Raw genomic sequence first — 19,835 nt, forward strand, 5'->3', positions numbered from 1 at the left:
TGCAGATGTATTTCCCATAGTTTGTAACTTTCTTGATATACAGAAATAATATTTTATTCATTTTATGTGGTTGTACTGCTTTGCTTTCCCCACAGAAGAAGTGCTCAGTAATTATGATATTCAAAGCAACAGCAGGTATTTTAGGAGAGAAAGATGCAAACACGTTGCTGGAAATGGCCCTGAGCCACACTGTATCCTAATGGGGTAATTCACTGTATGAGATGAGAATTGCAAAGAAACTTAAGGTAATGAGTTCTGTTGATTTCTTAGGAGAAGGTGAGATACTTTGTTATTCTGAAACTCAGCGTCTGGTTGGGTCAGAGAATAGTGTGCTTGGGTAAAACCAGATCTCTGGGCTGCTTCTGTTGCCCGGAGCTAGTCTGCAGGCCTGTCCTTCTGTTTGAATTACCCAGCTAAGCACGGCCAGGCCCACACTCCCACCTGTGTCCTCTGGGGCCTGGGTTTTTCCTCCGTGACCTCACAGGGCCCTTGCTCTGAGCCTGTAGGAACCATGATGCAGCATCCCTGTCTGTGGCTTCAGCTGCGAGGCGGCAGCTTCATGCTGCAGAACCTTCTGGGACTGCTCAGCTTGTCTGCCTCATGGGGTTAAAGCCTGCAGCCACCTGATTGCCCTTTCAGAACCTCCCTTCCTGGATGGAACACTTCCCCAGGAATTCCCTTGCATCCAGCTTCCTGTTCAGGAATCTTCAGAGCCTTCTCATTGCTCTGGGAGAGAGTTAAGAGAGAAAGGTTCAGAGTAGATAACTGAAGGAGGTAAATCCATAGCAGACCTGTGTGCTGGTCCCCATGGTTGCTCTTGTTCTTCTCTATGTCCACAGCTTCCTTAAGTCAGGGCTTTGAAAGGACTTTGAAAGGAGCTGTGACAAACTGGTTCTGCACGGTTGACTTGTTTTCCTCACAAATTGCAATATCAATAGCACTAAATGTGCTAGATTAGCAGAGGGGGAGAATTAGCCAGAAGGACTCATGAAGAGAAGGGTTAAAATGGGTGGCTTTGTTAGTATACAGTGTTGCCATTCTGTTTGTGTAGACTTTTTATTTCACGGCTTTTAGACTGACTAATGGGGGTGGATGGAAAAAATAAAGAGCTCAAGCTAGATAAAAATTATCATTAGGGGGAAATTTTGATGGGGGAGTGCCACTGTGTATGTTGTCTCTAGGTTTGAGGAGATAAGCAACTCTTTCTCATACTTAATATTTAATTTTCATAATGGACCTCTTCAATTATTCATTCATTCCTCACTTGTGGCAGGCTAATCTCTTTACATATCTTTACACATATTATCCCTAATCCTCACAACAGTTTTGCAAGGTAAGTATTAGTCATTCGTTTCAGCAACAAATATTTTTGTGTTAAGTGGTTGTAGGAACCTGGCTGTGAGCTCGGTGATGGGAATAGAACAGTGAAGAAGCAACTTCCTTGCCCTTAAGGTATTCTCCATTGTTGGATGGGGAGGACAGACAAATGAACAGGTCATTAGAATGCCTTGTTATGTTCTTTTTAAAAAAATATTTATTTGGGTTTTAGTTATGATGTGCAGGCTTAGTAGTTGTGGTGCTTGGGCTTAGTAGTTGTGGTGCTCAAGCTCAGTAGTTGTGGTGCTCAGGCTTAGTTGCTCCACAGCATGTAGGATGTCCTGAAACAGGGATCTGACCCGCGTCTGCTGCATTGCAAGGCAGGTTCTTAACCACTGGATCATCAGGGAAGTCCCTGCCTTGTTATATTCTTACACACTCTTCAGGTGTGATGTGAATTTGTGCAAATTTTTTGAAGAGTGATGGTTATACCTTAGTCTGTCCCATCTTGGAATCCTTCCTATAGACGTACCTGCACACGATTGAAAAGGTATTTGGCAAGAATGCTAATTACAGCATTGCTGTAGCAAAGTGTTGAAAAAACTCACCAGCAAGGGAATGGTTAAGTCATTTTGTTATATGACATTGGAATGTGGTACAACATTAAAATGAATAAGGAAGATCTTATGTGTTGACACCACTATCTGTGATATTTTTTTAAATGACAAAAGCATGTTTGTAGAAAAATCTGTATAATAGAAACACATTAGCTAAAATAATGATCGTAAAAAAAAATTCTTCAAGAATCACACCAGATTCTTACCTTTGGTTTCCTTTAGGCAGAAAGTGAGAGAGCTTTGTGTGTGTATGGGTTGGGGGGTGCAACTTTTATGTGTTTCTGTATTATTTCAGCTGACAAATATGAGTCCTTCTGAAATATTTTAAATAGTAGATAAATTTTCAAACAAGGTGGTAGGTGCTAGGGCAGAGTGATGTCCAGGGTCCTGTGGGGACAGAAAGAACCCAGTCTGGAGCAGGGAGATGGTCAGAGAAGGCTCTGGGTGGGAATCAGCCAGGCTGAGTTCAGGATGAACATACTCAGGTGTTTGGAGGAAACAGAGAACAAGAACTTCCTGCTCTGGAGCATCCTGGAGCTTGAGGGTGGGCAGTGGTGGAGCCGGCCCCCCCACACTGTAGCAGCCAGTCCAGATGGTCCTGGGTGCTTCCTCCTCCTGCAGCTTCCCCAGTGCCTCGGCCTCTGTTCCTAAATAGGTCACCGTTTCTGCCTCTTCTCTAGCTCCCCTGCTGCTGTCTTAGCTGAGACCTCCCATTTCTTACCTGGATGATTGAGAACCCTCCCCTTTGTGGATCTCTGGCCCCTGTCTCTATCCAGTGTCCTCCTACTCCAGTCTGACCTTCACGTTGCTGAGTGACATTCTAAAGATGCAGTTTTGACCCTGCTCTCTTCCTTAAACTTGTCCAATGATCCTTCATGGATTTTGGAATCTAGCTCACCCTTTTAAAGCATACACACAGAAGCCCTGCCCACCTCTCCCACCTTCCTCACACGTCACTCTTATTCCTATTATCTGGAATTTTTTCCTTTTCTTTATAAATGCTACTCTTCTTATCAAACAAAGGATGGATGTAGGTAGGGAAAGAAAATCCATGATGTGGATTTAGTAGTTGGTTGTCAGCCTATTAACCTGCAAATATTCTAACTTGTTACACCTCCGTTCTGAGAATTAATGTCCATATGTCACACTATTTGAGGCAACAATTTAGAAATTAAGACATTTCAAGGCCAATTTCAAGGTCAGTCTTCTTACTGCCCTAGGGGATATTTTCTTTTGTAAATATACTTGGATGGATGTTTCTAACAGTAGGTCATTCTCCACATGGACGGCTTGAGGATTTGGCATTAACTTGTGTACTTGTCTATTCCAAATCTGGATACACCCCACCTTTACAGAATGCACATTGTTCTAAAAACACTACATTGACCAAACATTATTTGCTTTGAATAAACTTAGAGTTGGTGGATGGGCCTGATGTATAACGATAGACACAAAACTGTGTGATAGTTCTCAGAGTCACTTTAAGACGTGATACATATTATCCTTCTGTCTCATCTACGGACATTATATCTTTGTTATTTTTCTATCCTTAGCAATAAGTAGTCCGTCTAAGTAAATAACAGGAATTGGTTTCAGCTTGTTAATTTTCAGAAATGTTTATACTTACATTCAATGCCTCAGTGAAATGATAGACTATCGTTTGGCTCCCTCTGGTGGACAATTGTATGAAAAAAATCAAACTACATACAGTCTTGTGGGATGGGAACAGGCTGTAAATTTGGTGTTTTACCATTTGTGTTAAAATAAATAACAGAAGTAGGAGAACACGTAGCTATACCAATGCTGTTACTATTTCTCTTCTTATTGAGTAGTGATACTGCTGTGAAAAAAACAAATTTGAAGCAGACTTCACCCCATAACTTTAGAACAGTTCTATATCAGGATAAGGCTCGGGCTAAAATTCACCAATGTAGTTAATTCATGAGTTTCAATATTACTTCACAGATTATCCTGGAATTCTCCAACAGCTAGCCTTTTCCCTAAAGAATACATATTTTTGGAAATTTAGCCAATGACTATTTTTGTCATGAAATCTATTTATTCTGGTAAATTTATTATTTGTTTATGGTCTTCTGAATTTATAGACTCACTGAAGATGCTTTATCTTTATTCTGGAATATTTATTATGGATATCAAGTGTTACCTGGGTGTTTTATTTTTGTGTTTGTTTGCTCCTCAGCAGTTAAACCAGGAAGAAATTGCATAAAAGGTTTTGATTAAATTTCATGTGTATATAATAAGTTTATTTTGTGTATTATTAACAGCTCACATTTATTGTGTCAAGCATTTGATAGGCATCGTCTCATTTAATTTTCAGTAATTCTGTGAGATGTGTTGTTGTTATCCACGTGATAAAGGCGGGTGCGTAAGCCCTGCAAGTGTTCTCAGCTCACAGTTTGTAACCACAGCAACATCCTGCCTCCTGAAGTAGGTGATACAGAAGTGTATATGTGGCTAATACCCTTATGAATAGCCTAGTACTGGAAACTTTACATTTCCATCTTTGAACTGAGGAATTCAAAGATTACCTCCACCCAGAGATACATTTTTACCTTTTCTCTTTCTTTTTTTTTTCCTCATTGTGAACAGACTGTGTAGTAGAACCTTTTCCCATTTTGTTTAGAGAGTTAAGACAATTTATTATCTTTCCATTTATGTTTAAATTTAAACATAAATTTAAAACAATTTATGTTTTCTCTGTGGTTTCATGAGAAAAATACATTTTAGCTCACGGACTTCCTCACTAAGTCTTTGAAAGAGATGCTGTTAGGTACAAACGTAGGAAGGAAGATACAGTTTCTAGGTGCTAATGCTAAAGCTCTGTCAGAGCACACGGAGGGTGAAGTACTGAAGATATATATAAAGAATTTTTGAAACAGATACAGATAATTAAGGTAATGTAGGAAAATCTTTTTCTAGAATTAGAATAAGATAATTTTCTTAAAGGTGGCATTTGTAAGAATAGCCACCCTATAAATACTTTACATGCATTATCTTTTTAATTCTTATAATAAGGTAAGGATTATTAGTAAACTAAATTATTGTAAGCTGTATCCAGATGATAAAATGGAAGCCCAAAGAATTTAAGTAGTTTGTCTAAGGATATATGGCCAATAAATGGTGAAGTCAAGATTAGCAGTCACACGGTCTGGCTTGAGAGCCTGCCCTGTGAACTACCGGGCTACAGAGCAGTGCTGTTCACTGGAACTCACTGTCATAGTGGGCGTGTTTCATGTCTGTATCAGCCAGTGCAGTAGCCACTAGGCACATGGGCTCCTGAGCGCTTGCAGGGTAGCTGGTCCAACTAAGGAACTTGATTTTTTGTCTTAAAAATGTGAATTCATTTACATTTAAACAGCCTCTCTGTGTCTAGTGGCTACTGTTTTGGACAGTGCAAGAGTGCACAGGGTCTTTGAGATCATGTAGAAGTGGAAATATGAGACCTTTAGGACTCTCTTGCCTAACTCCTTGTTTTTCCTGGTCAAGAAATGGCAAACCAAATGGTTAGTCATTTGCTTCGCATCGTAAAGTTAAAGCAAGGGACAAAATTACAACCCGGATGTTTATGCTTCTCAGTTATGGCTCTTCCCATTCTGCATTTTTTGTGGTATCTACAAATTACATTTCTGCTGCTGTTGTTAATATTAGCTAGTAAAACTAGTTTTTGAAAATAATTTTTTTTATGAAATGCATGTCTAATAATCCCTGTCCTCTTTTCTCAGGTAATAGAAACGTTATCGCGACTTTCTCGCACACCTATAGCGTTGGCCACAGGAATCAGGTAAGCTGGTTTCTCTGTGGTTCGTGTGTCCTGTTCAGTTCAGTGAGGTGATTGTTTATCAAATAGTAACTGTTTGTAAAGCACTTTGCACACAGGGACTCCATCTCATTCACTCAGAATACCTAGTATAGAAGTACTCAATAGACATTTGAAATTTGTTGAGCAAGTAAGAACTTCTTCCTAGAGTTGAATAAAGCACCTTGCCTAAATACTATTCTCAATTTACTGGTGACAATCACTGATACGTTTATTTATTTATTTATGTTTTTAACTTCCTCTAACATTTCTATACAGGTGATTCATTAAGACAAATGCTAAAATAAATATTTTAAAAGATGTTGTAGTACATTTGTATCCTATAAGCCATAAGAAGGAGTCACAACTTTCAGGCATTTTAAGAATTAATCAGACAACCAAAATGATGTATGTACAAGGAGATATACTGAAGGTTTGGTACCAAATGCAATCTTGGAATTATAGTTGACCCTTGAATAGTGTGGGCATTAGGGGCACCCACTGTCCACACATTTGAAAATTTGAGTATAACTTACAGTTAATATTTTGCACCCTCTGTTCCTCTGCATCAGGGGTTTCAACCAACCATGGATTGTATAGTATGTACCACTGAAAAAAGTCAGTTTACAAGTGGACCTGTGCAGGTCAGACCCTCTTGTTCAAAGGTCAACTGTAAATTGGTTAAATTCTACTTTTTCCATGTAGTGAAATATTATGCAGTCAATAAGTATGGAAATGGAGATACATGTGTTGGGCCTTTTCTGTTTAAAATACAGCATATTCAAGTGAGTTCAGTTAGAAAGTTGTATTGTTAATGATGTTAGAAACAACAGAAAAGCAGTTTCAGCAGTCACACAGCCAGGCCATATGGAAATGGAATGGATCTCATTTCTCATGCGATTTCCTCAGGAGTCTATAATTGTCTCTAGCTGTTATGGGGCTCTGTGAACCTCTGTCTCGTCTTCTGTTGCTTCCAATTTTCTGTTCTCGTTCAGATTGTAACAGAAGGGATACAATCATGTCTACAGGTTTAATCAGCTGTGGCTGGGCAGCCCAGTCCTTGGGTACAAAGCACAGTGACCTTGGGGAGGATGCCCCACAGACCCTTTCTCAGAAATGGACCATGAATTTGACAGCTTTCTACAGAGGGAGTCTATAGGTTGGATAAACGTTGCATACCCTGTCATTGCCTCTTCAATTTATGATTCTCTTTCCATGTCAGCATATATTTTGTTATATGCAAGCAGAAGATTTTTAAATAGCATGTTTTTATTTTTATGTGTTAATTAACCGTATTTATATGGTTCATTCTGAAAGGATACATAGAAGTTTTTTTTTTTCTTTTTAATTACTCTTATTTATAATTTGTTTTTACTGCAATGGACTCGTATATAAGAATATAATAAAATATGTCAAGATATTTATTTTAAAAAAGGATTTTGAAACTGGCATTTCTCACACATTTTAACTTATTTGAAAAATGTATGTTCCTTAAATGTCCTAAGTATTAAGTTAATCTATAAACCAATGTGAAATATTTTCCCTATACTAAATATAATTATTTAGTGCTTATTTGTTATTTTGATGGGTCCTCTTGTTTTTATGAAACATATGACATACTGCCTGTATGTAAAGAAAGCGTAAAACTTTTGGCACCATAGTATAATCACTGTGATTTTGTTAGATGTGAATTTAGGGCATTATGTTGTTGTTATGAACAAAGATCAAAGCATGAGGCAAACAAGGGAGTCAATAGCTAGGAACAGGGCATAAATTAAAGTGATTTTCTTTGACCAGGGGACAAAGAAAACATCATACTCTCCCTGAGGCCTGTTTGACTCATTTGTCCAATAGATGAAAATACAAAAATATGACTTATATAGTTTATGGTCTGAGTAGAAAAGTATATCAGAGTCAATGATCATATATAGAGGACATGACATTTTTTACTTCTAATTTTTTTATGGATACTAGTAAACTGAGTCATGCTTGGAGGATTGTTACCAAATTATTTGTCAGATCAGATTCTTTTAAGTGCAAAGAGACAGGGTGGAAGATAAGGGCCCACTCTGAACTAGGAAGCTGCAGTGGGCAGTGAGGCGAGCCTGCAAGTGTGTGGCTGGTGGGAAACGGTGAGCACCTTAGCACGTCTGCAACCACTCACGTGACTGTAGTGACCAGCAGTGATTGCTGCAGGGGTTTGGGGGTAGCAGGTGCCACAGCTTTCCTGGGGGACCCTGACACAGCCACAGGGTCCCACACTTTGGGAGGAACCCCAGATGTCATGTGAAACATGGTGACTGACCTGACCACTTTGGCTGCAGTTGAACTTTAGTGTTTAGTGAGTGGTAAATGTCCACCTCCTTGTTGCTCATTCACTCTTTTTTCTTCCCTCTCTCCTAGGCCCTTCCCGACAGAAGAAAGCATTAATGATGATGACATCTACAAAGGCCTGCCCGATTTAATAGAGTATGTTGAGCGTTTTCAGCAAAATTTCAGCAAAATTAACACCAGTGCCAATTTTTGCATCCTTTGTGAATTTTAACCATAGGTGTTAAAGTAGCTATCTAAAGGGGAACCGTGGCTTAGTGATTAAGACATGTAAGAATTAACCTCAAACTCCTGATGGAAATGTTCACAAGAAAATGTACTTCAAGTAGCTTTTAATTCCTGTTGTGTATCTTGCATTGTGTGAGTCTCTATGGAGAGTAAAGAAACAGACGGCGATGAAGTTAACATTTGGAAGTTTCTCAAAGGCATTGTAGAGGTAGTAGACGAACCTGGAATCAGGAAAATAAGAAACAATCAGAGAGAGAAGTAGAATCTACCATCAGACTTATAGGACAGATAATGCTTGCTCTGCAAGTTCAAGGGCAGATGAGATTAGTGTGGGAGGGGGTTATTCAGGGATGTTTCATCAGAGGGTGTTGATTCTGAACAGAGAATCCTTTTGGGCCATATTATTAAATAGTCAGCAGAGGCTAAAGGTCTTTGCAGCTGATTATCTCCTGCTGATTGAGTGACTTGTGCAGATTACAAATAAATATAAAATGTGATCCTCACCCCTCAGGGAACTGATGCCAAAGATCAGGTATGTTTGCAGAGAATTGTAATAAGACATAGATTCTGCTCCAGGAGAGATTCAGGTCCTATGGAAATTCATCCACTTATCCATCCTGATAACTCCAGCACAAGGAGCTTGTTCTTACTCTAGGACTGTTACCCTTGCTGTGCCTTCCGCCCTTGAGGCTGACCCCTCACCATTCAAGTTTTCACTCAGATGGCCCTCCCAGCAAAGCCTTCCTGACTACCCTACCTAAAATTGTCACACCACTTCCCTCGCCCTGTGTTTTTATGGTACTCGCCTCTGTCTGAGGTAGTCTCGGTTTGCTTCATGGACTGTCCATCTCATCAGAGTACCGACTTCACGAGATCAGGGACTTTACCTTGTTCTTGGCTATTTTCCTAGCACTTTAAACAGTGGATGCTTGGGGCTGGTGCACTGGGACGACCCAGAGGGATGGTATGGGGAGGGAGGAGGGTTCAGGATGGGGAACACATGTATACCTGTGGCAGAGTCATTTCAATATTTGGCAAAACCAATACAATATTGTAAAGTTTAAAAATAAAATTTAAAAAAATAATAAAAAAATAAAATTATTTGTGAAATCTGAAAAAAAAAAAGAAAACAAACAGTGTCTAGTATCTAGTAGGCCCTCAATAAATATCTGTTTTCTGAATAAATAGGCCAAAGCTGCATTGAGCATCTACCTCTTCCAGGCGTGATATTTCAGGCTTGAGCTGTCCATCAGGAAACATCTATCAGTTCCTAGAAGCCTGTTATAACCATATTTCCACGCACTCTCTCATGTAACACCACATTCTGAAGTTGTTACTAGTATCACCACAGTTTACAAATGAGAAAACTGAGTCTTGAAAAGCTAAGTAACTTGCCAAAGATCGTATTGCTAGTAAATAGTAGTCTTTGGGTTTGAACCCATGCAGTTCTTGTTCTAGCTCACTGCATTGACTCCTACAAGCACCCTGCGTTGCTCCTCCAAGAACTTTCAGCTGGAGAGCTCTGTGATAGGAGCCATAGGGCCAGCCAGCAGCTCTCCTGGAGTAGGCTGCATTTGGATGGGCCACAAAGTCTAATATTTCAAATGTCCATCAAGAATGGTTTCTTATTGGGACTTCCCTGGAAGTCCAGTGGTTAAGATTCTGTGCTACCATTTCAGGGGGCCTGGGTTTGATCCCTGGTCAAGAAACTAGATCCCTCATGTTATGCTGCAACTTAGACCTGGAGCAGCCAAAAAAAAAAAGAAGAAGAAGAAGGATTTCTTAATTCTATTTAAAATCTCCTAGAATTTACTAATCTTCAGCAAAGTCATTACTGAGTGTCTCATTGAATTGGCTCTAGTCTTTATCAAGTGACTATAAAATTACTGGTAATATAATTAAATTCTTTGTGGTCTTAAAAAGAATATTATTATTTCCAGTGCTATGATGACATTTTTTAACCTCCATCATTTGTCACTTATCCTTACTCGTTCCTATAATCTTGCTCATCTTGTTCTGTTGATGTCAGAATTAGTCTGTAAGGATGCAAGTTTGGAGAAAACCTCGGTCCCCAGCCTAGCCGCCCTGGGAGATGCAGTCCGCTTCCTCTCTCCGCCTGGAGTTGGAGGTCTAAATGTCATGTGTTTCCTGCAGCTGTTGCATTTGAGTTTGCCATAAGGTCTTGATCTTCAGTCTTGGCTTTGTGATGAGCTCTGTGGCTTCACATACTTCACTGTCACCTTTGGGGGTGAATCGCCTGAAGGGAGGCCCCCGGAACAAACAGTGGTCTGCTCTGCTCTGCACTGCAGGGGGAAGCACTCTCTCCTGAGGTGGAGAGAAGCTGATGCAGGATGGCATGAGGAGCATGTGCGATGGCCAACCTGTACAGTGTCCTTGCTCCTCCAGCCTTCATGACCAGAGTGTCAGATGTAACCGTATATAGATGGCCTGGACACAGGAAAGTGAATGTGGATGGCTGGTGATCTACTGGCCATTTGAAAAATCACAGCTCCTTCCTTCATCTCCCTTCTTCATTTTATGCCAATCAGAAAGTATTGACCAAACTGTTAGCAAGAAACAGTTTTACTATGGGATTGAATAACAAAACCCAGACTGTTCCAGCCCAGTCGCAATGTGTGTGGGTGCATATGTGTCCCTTCTGCAATTCTTAGAGAAAAATCTGTGTGGATTTATACATATATGCCTCTGCTCTCATGGGAAATAGTCAATAGCAAGGATTAAGCAAGACGATGTCAGTTTTTGTTTGTTTGCATTTTGTTTTGTTGTTTTTGTTTGGTGGAGGGCGAGTTGGGGGGTCTGAGGCAGGAAATGGATTTCACAGCCTGTCTTCCTTCTGAACAGGATCCCCTTTGATATAGAACCTACTCCTTTATCTTGTTTTTAAATCTCAGTTCCTTCATGACCTCATCAAACCTTCTTATCCTTTGATGGGTTATGGAAAGTGCTCAAACCAGTTGAACTGCCCCACTGTTCTCAGAGGAGGCTGCCTGCCTAAGCCCCTCAGTATGGAAATTCTGGAACTGCCGATACGACTCACCGTCTCCCTAGTTTTCCAGAGTAGAAAGCTGAGAAGCATCCTTCACCCCTTCCTCCCTCTCCCTAAGCCAGATTGGTCCCCAAGTCTGCTTGGTTGGACGTCACACAGTCTCGATGTTTCTCTCCTCACCTGCCTTTACCCTAGTTACGGTGCTCATCACCTCCCACCCATCTCCCTGTCTGACTTCTTCACTCTCCACACGACCCCTCTATAACCCCGCTATGGTCCCCAGTTGCCCAGGTAAGTTTCACCTCACAGAGGACAAGGCTCTTCTCAGATTGGTTCAGCCCTTCTTCTCTGGATCTCCCCTCACTCACCTGGGCGGGACTCCACCCTTCACATCACCAGGCTCTGCACACCTGCCTGCCTTCACACAGCTTGGCATCCTTTGTCTGAATACTCATCCCGTCTTCTCACTCAGTGTGTCATCCCTGAGGGCAGCAACTGTGTCTGCCTCATCTGCAGCTATATCTCCTGAAACATGGTATTTATTCCCCAGATACATGTTGAGTAAATAAATACACTGCAGATCCAGTTCGGATGTAATATCTTCTGTGAAGCTTTCCCTGACTTCCTTAGTCAGAGTATTGCTCACTCTTTCCTCTGAATCATAGAATTCTGTGTTTCTGTGCTGTTTTCCACATTAGACTATGGGAGAGCCCTTGGATCTTCTGGATCTAGGCATTCTTCTGTATCTTCTGGGTCTGGCAATCAGTAGGTTCTTAGTAGAAATCAGGTAGGTGGGTAGACAGGAGGACAAGTCATCTTGGAATGAGTTTTCTCAGAGCAGAGTTCTCTGTATTGCTCTCCCTTAAGGCGCCTTTCTTTCTTCTGGGTATTTGACAGTTCCTTTCTGTCAAATGCCTCCAAATAACTCTTCCTGACAAACACAGACAACCTTGTGATTGCCCCTACTTTGAAAAATGCTCCGAGTTGCACAGTGACATTTATACTTACAATGTTTTTATTTTTGTACGTATCAATTTATAATGTTCTATCTGCACAGGCCCAAGAGAAATGCTAAGGGCTGGCAGTGTTGGAGGAGTGGAATTTCTTTTCCAAGAGAGGTTAATGCTTCTTTCTAACATACCTTAATTTATTAATCTCAGTTCTTTGGCATTGTTTGTTAGTAGAAGCTATTTATGGAGCTCTTGAACGGAAAGGAAAAAGTCTTGAGTAGTGATAGAATGGGTGACAGGTAGAAGCGGCTGTTTCTGCTTTGACTGAACAGGTTTACTGTCTCACATGAAGAGTTTAGGGACGATACATCAATCAGTCACTGTGGAAGCATTCATGGAAGCTTTAAAAGTAGAGATTATTTTCCACTGCTGGGAGACTAGCAGAAGAATTTAAAAGGCTTTTAAAAATGTCTTGTAGCCTTGGGACCTTTTCTTTAAGCAAAATACAAATAAAACAGATAAAAAAGGAATCTGACTCAAAGGGAACCTATGGGTATCCTTTGCGTGGCCTTGAAGGAACATGGTTTGAAAACTATTGCACTAGATATTGATGATTATAATCAACATAAATTACCGCTCTAAAGAGATTATTTATAACAGAGTAACTCCTTCCCAACTCCCCTGTCTTCTCCATAGTATATCCTTTAATACAGATGATGAAACTGAGACTTTTGTTTTTTGGCCAAGGCATGTGAGATCTTAATTTCCCAACCAGGAAATGAACCTGGGGCTAGGGTGGTGAAAATGCCTGGTCCTAACCACTGGACCACCAGGGAATTCCCATGAGGCCTTGACATATGAACAGCGGGAGGCAGTAAAATAGAGCAGGAAGAGAGGAGGATAGTTAGATAGCATCACTCACTCAATGGACATTCTGGGAGGTCGTGGAGGACAGAGGAACCCGGTGTGCTGCAGTCCATGGATCCACAAAGAGTTGGATACGACTTAGCAACTGAACAACAATAACAATAATAAAGCAGTTAAAATACTCAGGGTGTAAGATAGCCTGAATTTTAAATCCTAGCTTTGCCCTGTGATGAGCTGTGTCATTCTGGGCAAGTCAAAGAATCTTTTGTTCTCTCAAAATGCTTGTCACTATGACTGACCAAGCAACATGCCTACCTGTTAACACAGTAAATGCTGGGCCTGGGCAAACGAAGATAATCCATGCAGAGTGGTGTAGGAGAGGCCCAGTGGGTGTTAGGTCATTACCACCACTGTCGGATTCTGTTGTTTGTCATTGTTCTTATCAGGAGGGACAGAACTGGAATGTGAGCCTTTCACTCGTTCCACTCTAGTTGATCGGGATTTTCTACTAAAATCCAGTAACCTGTTTCTCACTATTGTATTTACTGCATGATAGAAAATGACATTTATGTTGTACCCTTTGTTTCAGTGAAACCCACGTGGAAGATGAAGACGGTCTGTACGACTGTGTATATGGGGAGGATGAAGGTGGCGAGGTGTATGAGGACCTGATGAAGGCGGAGGAAGCACAGCAGTCGGTAGGACTTTGACTTGGCTAGGACTTTTTTAAGTTACTCTGAGTATTTTATAAGCAAAGTGATTACTTGAAGGACTAATTAATATAATAATTATAATTAATACAATATTTATGCTAAAATTAAAATTATAATAAATACAATAGTTATAATTAGTCTAACATCTGCTGGAGTCGCGTTTTTTTTTTTATCTTGCTTTTAACTATATAACCATGACTTATTAGTCTGAATTATTTTATTAGGAAAGTGATTATTTGAATGGCTAACTAATATAATTATAATTAATAGCATAAAATAATATTCATGTAATAAGTATATTAATTGCAATTGTAATGAAATGATTGTAATTAATATAATAGTTAAAATTATTTAGTAACTTCTGCTGGAATCATTTATTGTTTTCTTTTTTATGTTTAGAAAGTGTTAGTCGCTCAGTCGTGTCAGACTCTTTGTGACTCCCATGGACTGTAGCCTGTCAGGCTCCTCTGTCCATGGAATTCTCCAGGCAGGAATACTGGAGTGAGTAGCCATTCCCTTCTCCAGGGGATCTTCCTGACCTAGGGATTGAATCCAGGTCTCCCACATTACAGGCAGATGCTTTACCATCAGAGCCATCCCTTTTTATGTATAACTGTATAACCATGCGGAGGAGGCAATGGCACCCCACTCCAGTACTCCTGCCTGGAAAATCCCATGGACAGGGGAGCCTGGAAGGCTGCAGTCCATGGGGTCGCTGAGGGTCGGGCACGACTGAGCGACTTCACTGTCACTTTTCACTTTGATGCATTGGAGAAGGAAATGGCAACCCACTCCAGTGTTCTTGCCTGGATAATCCCAGGGACGGGGGAGCCTGGTGGGCTGCCGTCTATGGGGTCGCACAGAGTCGGACATGACTGAAGGACTTAGCAGCGGCAGCAGTATAACCATGACATACTATTGCGTTTAGAGGCGTAGGAACATGGTGTTGGGCTTCCCAGGTAATGCTAGTGGTAAAGAACATGTCTGCCCAAGCAGTAGACACAAGAGATGTGAGTTCAGTCCCTGGGTCCATAAGATGCCCTGGAGGAGGGTGTGGCAACCCACTCCAGCATTGTTGCCTGGAGAATTCCATGGACAGAGGAGCCTAGTGGGCTACAGTCCATAGAGTTGCAAAGTGTTGGACACAACTGAAGTGCACAAAATGAGACATTGTGCAGTTCAGAACATCTATAGGGAATCTCTGGTCTAATCCTTTCATTTTACTAGTAGAAAAATCAAGTCTGAGAGGTAAAGGGCGTGCGACCCAGCTAAATAAAGCAGAGTGGCAATAGAGCATAATTTCAGGGAATCATAAAATTATACTGTTATGAAAGGAAATCTCTTACAAAGCAGATAAATCTACTTTAAATTTGATGTGGCCTAAAGTATATGTTAAAGAATATTTCTTCCTATTTGTTAGGAGTTGATATAAGGTATTTTTCTTTCTTTTGTTTCATTATACATCCCCTAATATTTTTTTGCTATTTTATAAACTTAGTTTCCGATATTACCATAGTTAATATGAGCCCACAAAACTATCTGCATGAAAATATGTAAAACATTCAGAATTACTTTGAATGATTTTCTCATCTGTAATTTGAAATAGAAAAGAAAAAGTCAGTTGCTTAAACTTTTATGAACATGGTCTTTTTTTTTTTACACAAAAGTCTTTCTTCATGAGCTAGGTGTAGTTTAGGTTTCTTCAGTACTTTGATGAATTCGCTCAGCTCTCTTTGACCTCTTGCATTTAATAAAAGGCTGACAAGTTGTCTGATGCCCAGGTAGGGAGCAGCAGCTTCTGTGGAATGAAAACAGATTGGCTGGCCTGTGTTTGGTAAATGTCATAAATGTGTGCTTTAACCTGCTGTGCCAGCTGACTGGACACCTGTGGCAGCATTTTAAGTGTTTTAGGTGACAAAGTATTGTCTGTGCCCCTTTAAATTATCAGCTGCTTTGGGCACCAGCAGATTCCTCACTCTCTTTCCCCAGGACTGTCTTCACTGTGCTGACGGTGCTGGGCTGTCCGTGTGGCCCAGGGTGAGCGGTGATGATGGCAGGAGGCACAGGGCACGTCCAGTGCGCTCCTCAGGGTGTTAGGCGCTCCGCATGGGTTGTCTCATTTACAGATCCTTGGGCTGGCTACTGTAATTTTGTTTTACAGATGAGAAAATCGAGACGGAGAAATTAGGTAACTTCTTCACAATGACCAGCTAAATGACAGTAAAACTGGTCCTTGAACCCAATGCTATCTGATCCCCAAACCTTTGATCTTCCTACCATGTTCTTCTGCCTCTAGTCTTAAACACTTAGTAAAAACCAAACACCAAGATGTGAACTCTTGAAAAAATATTTTAAGATTTTTTTTTTACTTACCAAATATTGTTTTATGATTTTTGGGAGTTTTTCTATAGCACTTGTAAAGTATGCTGTACATTAAGAAAATGGTATTAGACCATTCATAATGTTTCCAGGTTGAGTTACATTTATAGTAAAACAGATGCTTCGGTTTAAAGAGAGTATACTCAAAGTATGTTTTTAATTATCTCAAACTTTTACATTTACATTGTTCAAATTTTTTTTAAAAGCAAAGTGTGTTAGTCATTCAGTCGTGTCCAGCTTTTTGTGACACCACGCAGCCCGTCAGGTTCCTCTGTCCATGTAATTTTCCAGGCAAGAATAGTGGAGTGGGTTGCCATGCCCTTCCTCTAGGGGATCTTCCTGACTCAGAGATTGAAGCTGGGTCTCCTGCATTGCAGGCAGGTTCTTTACCATCTGAGCCACCAGGGAAGCCCTGTAAAAGCAAAGATGCTTCACAAATGCAGTTCAATGTATCTTTAAGTTATTTGTGTTATTAGAATGGAAGGCCTGGGAATTCCCTGGTGGTCCAGTGGTTAGAACTCCATGCTTCCACTGAAGAGTACACGGGTTCCATCCGTGGTCAGCGGATTAAGATCCCACAAGCTGTGCAGCATGGCCTAAACGAAACAAAAGAACAAAAACAAACAGAAAAGAAATCATCATGTTGGAATGGAATGCTTAAAAATTAAATAATTTTTATTTCTGTCTTCCACTGAAGAGATTAATATATGAATTTGATTAAATAATTTTAATTTGAAAATTCTAATTGTAGAAATGTCCAGAAAATGATATACGAAGTTGCTGCCTAGCAGAAATTAAGCAGACAGAAGAAAAATATACAGAAACACTGGAGTCAATAGAAAAAGTAAGTCATTAGGTATTCTCGATTTTCAAGCACAGTAAGTCACCTACATATGAACCTTCATGTTGTGAACTTTCAAAGATGTGAGTGTATGTGACAGTCCCTATATGCCAGCTGTTGGACTGTACTTTTTGAGGTACTGCACTATAAGATTAAAAAAAAATTTTTTTAATGTGTATATTATTTGTGTGAAAGGTATTATAAACCTATTATAGTAAAGTACTATGTGGTTGATTGTGTTAGGTGGGTACCTAGGCTAACTGTTGAACTTAAATTGAATTTAGTCATGCACTTTCAGAATGGAACTCATTTGTATGTCAGGGACTTGCTGCACTGCTTTGTATAGTTAATGCCTTAGGCTCAATGTTTCTGCAGTGTCTGTGTATTCTGATATTCAGTATAATTTTTGATTTAAAGATCTCAAAGCAGATTTATTCATCCCACAATCCCACAACGATTTATTGATTTCTTAGTGTCTGAATGGCCCTAATTTAGGGACTGAGGGTATAGCCACCAACACAACAAAACTCTGTAGTTCTCCTGACTCTCATGGGAGGGTTTATAATTTAGGCAAGTAAGTATGTCAGGTGGTGATAAGTCCTCTGAAGAAAAATAAGGCAGAGGAAGGGGATAGTGAGAGATGGGGGAAGCTGGTGTTATCTTATGTAGAGTGGTAATGGAAAGCCTCTATGGTCAGGTCGTATTTAAGCAGACAGCTGAGTGAATTGAGGAGTGAGCCATGTTAACATCCCAGAGCGGACAATCCCTGGGAGAAGGGCCCTCACATGGGACAGTGTTCAGTGTACTTCAAGGAACAGCAGCAGGCCAGGAGGCTGAGGCAGACTGAGTGCAGGGGAGCGGTGAGATTGGAAACCTGGTGAGCGCGCAAGGCACAGGAGGCATATGGGAACACCCGGCTAAAAGCTGAAGTGTTTTGAGTAGCAAAAGTAATGGGATCTAATGCAAGTTTTTAATAGCTCATTCTGACTCTTGTCAGGCAAGGGTGGAAATTGGGGGGAAATGTTAGAAGAATATTGCAATAATAAAGTTGACAGAAAGTGATAGTATTGGTAAAGGTGGTAGAGAGTAGTCAGATTCTGAATAAACTTTGAAAGTAGAGCCCAGTGGATTTGATGATAAGTTAGGTAAAGGGTGTATGGAAAAGAGCAATCAAGTACACTAGGTTTTTAGCATGATGACGATGGTGACTGAGATGGGAAAGGGTAGGTGTGTGATCATGAGTCTGCTGGGACCTGCTGAATTTGTAATACCTATTAGCTTCCAACGGGATGTGTTGAGGAAGAAGTTAGATATATGTGTCTGACATCTGGTGGAAAAGTTGAACTGATGTATAAACTGCCATTATCATTATGCAATGGTGTTTAAGGCCTTGGCACTAGAGGAAACCGCCAAGGGAATAAATGCTGATAGAGAAGAGGTTTAAAATCACTTCTGGTGACTTCCACATTTGGAGGCTAGGAGAATGAGAACCAGCAGACAGTTTGCAAGTTAAAAAAAAAAAGTAGATGAAGGTGTGAAAGAGTTGTTTAAGACAATGAGAGGGTAAATGTGCTGGGATTATATAGTGTGAAGGTTCAGTTGAGTTCTGTGATTATATTTTGAACTAGCTATCAATATAGCTTCTGTTTAACTTTTTAGGTACAGGCACAAAATATATGGAAAGCTAGATTTAACCGGGTTTTCATTTTTCCAGAAAAAAAGAAGAGAGAGTAAGGGTATTTGCAGGATAGTGATTCTGATGATGGCTCATGGAATGTACACTGGGTAAGAAGGGAAGTGAGGATATGAGGGACTGTGGGATGATCAGGGGATGGGCAGACCCAGTGGGCTGGAGAAGCCTTTGGAGGAAGAGCTGTAAATGTGGGAGGGTAGAAGTCAGAGAGTTGCTTGCTTCAAATTAATTCTCTGGAGCATATGCAGTGGTTGGTAATGGCAGGGTCTTGGGCTATGACCACAAGAGGAGCTCAGCTAGAATGGGGCACAGATTATTGGAGTTCAAGGAACCAAGAGGCCAGGCTATTGGAAGGATCGTCTACATAGTTACTGAAATGGTCAAAAAGAAAGATGGAGTAGCAATGGACCAGAGATATGATAGGCCAGGAACTAGAATTCCCAAGGAATGAAAGGGAGTGGTCCCTAAATTGCATAAGCAGATTATTTATCTCAGAGATCTAGAATCTCCACAAAGCATGTGAGGGATATTTTATATTAGTCCTCAAATATATCTCCAAAATGTTGCCATTGTTTGCCAATTCAGCCAATGGCATTCTCTCTTCTTCTTTTTTTTCTTTTTTCTTTTCTTAATTTTAGAAGCATTTATAGGCCAAATCTTTTATTTCATATTTTAAATATGTTAACCTGTATTTATGTCTTATATCTCTGTTCAAATATTGAATCTTTATGACAGAGAAAATAGTTTCTGCTTTTTTCTTGGTATTCAAAAAACTGATTAATTTTCAATAAATATTTATTGCTCCTTGATGAAAAACTGTCATATGGATTAGGATAAGTTGTGATTAATTATTACCTCTCTCTTCTCTCCTGGTAGTATTTCATGGCACCATTGAAAAGATTTCTGACAGCAGCAGAATTTGATTCAGTATTCATCAACATTCCTGTAAGTAAAAATCACTAGTAAAAATGGAGCTACACTTCTATAAAATCTTTATTTACGTAGTGGCTCTCTACTTGAACATTATATTCTCTAAGAAATTTAACCCAATTTTCTGCCTCCTGAGTTCTTATAG

At 40.2% G+C, this 19,835-nt stretch overlaps 1 protein-coding gene across 2 annotated transcripts in view; it reads left to right on the top strand.

The window, feature by feature from the left end:
- Positions 1 to 19,835, top strand: part of VAV3 (vav guanine nucleotide exchange factor 3) — a 433,329-nt gene that overhangs the window by 190,743 nt on the left and 222,751 nt on the right. For both annotated transcript variants that reach the window (XM_027536347.1, XM_027536346.1), the window contains exons 3-7: positions 5,678 to 5,736; positions 8,155 to 8,220; positions 13,724 to 13,832; positions 16,978 to 17,070; positions 19,637 to 19,705. In XM_027536347.1, the coding sequence (XP_027392148.1) occupies positions 5,678 to 5,736; positions 8,155 to 8,220; positions 13,724 to 13,832; positions 16,978 to 17,070; positions 19,637 to 19,705 (396 nt within the window). The remainder of the gene's footprint in view (positions 1 to 5,677; positions 5,737 to 8,154; positions 8,221 to 13,723; positions 13,833 to 16,977; positions 17,071 to 19,636; positions 19,706 to 19,835) is intronic.

Source organism: Bos indicus x Bos taurus, chromosome 3 (genome assembly GCF_003369695.1).
Source record: "Bos indicus x Bos taurus breed Angus x Brahman F1 hybrid chromosome 3, Bos_hybrid_MaternalHap_v2.0, whole genome shotgun sequence".
NCBI lineage: Eukaryota > Metazoa > Chordata > Mammalia > Artiodactyla > Bovidae > Bos > Bos indicus x Bos taurus.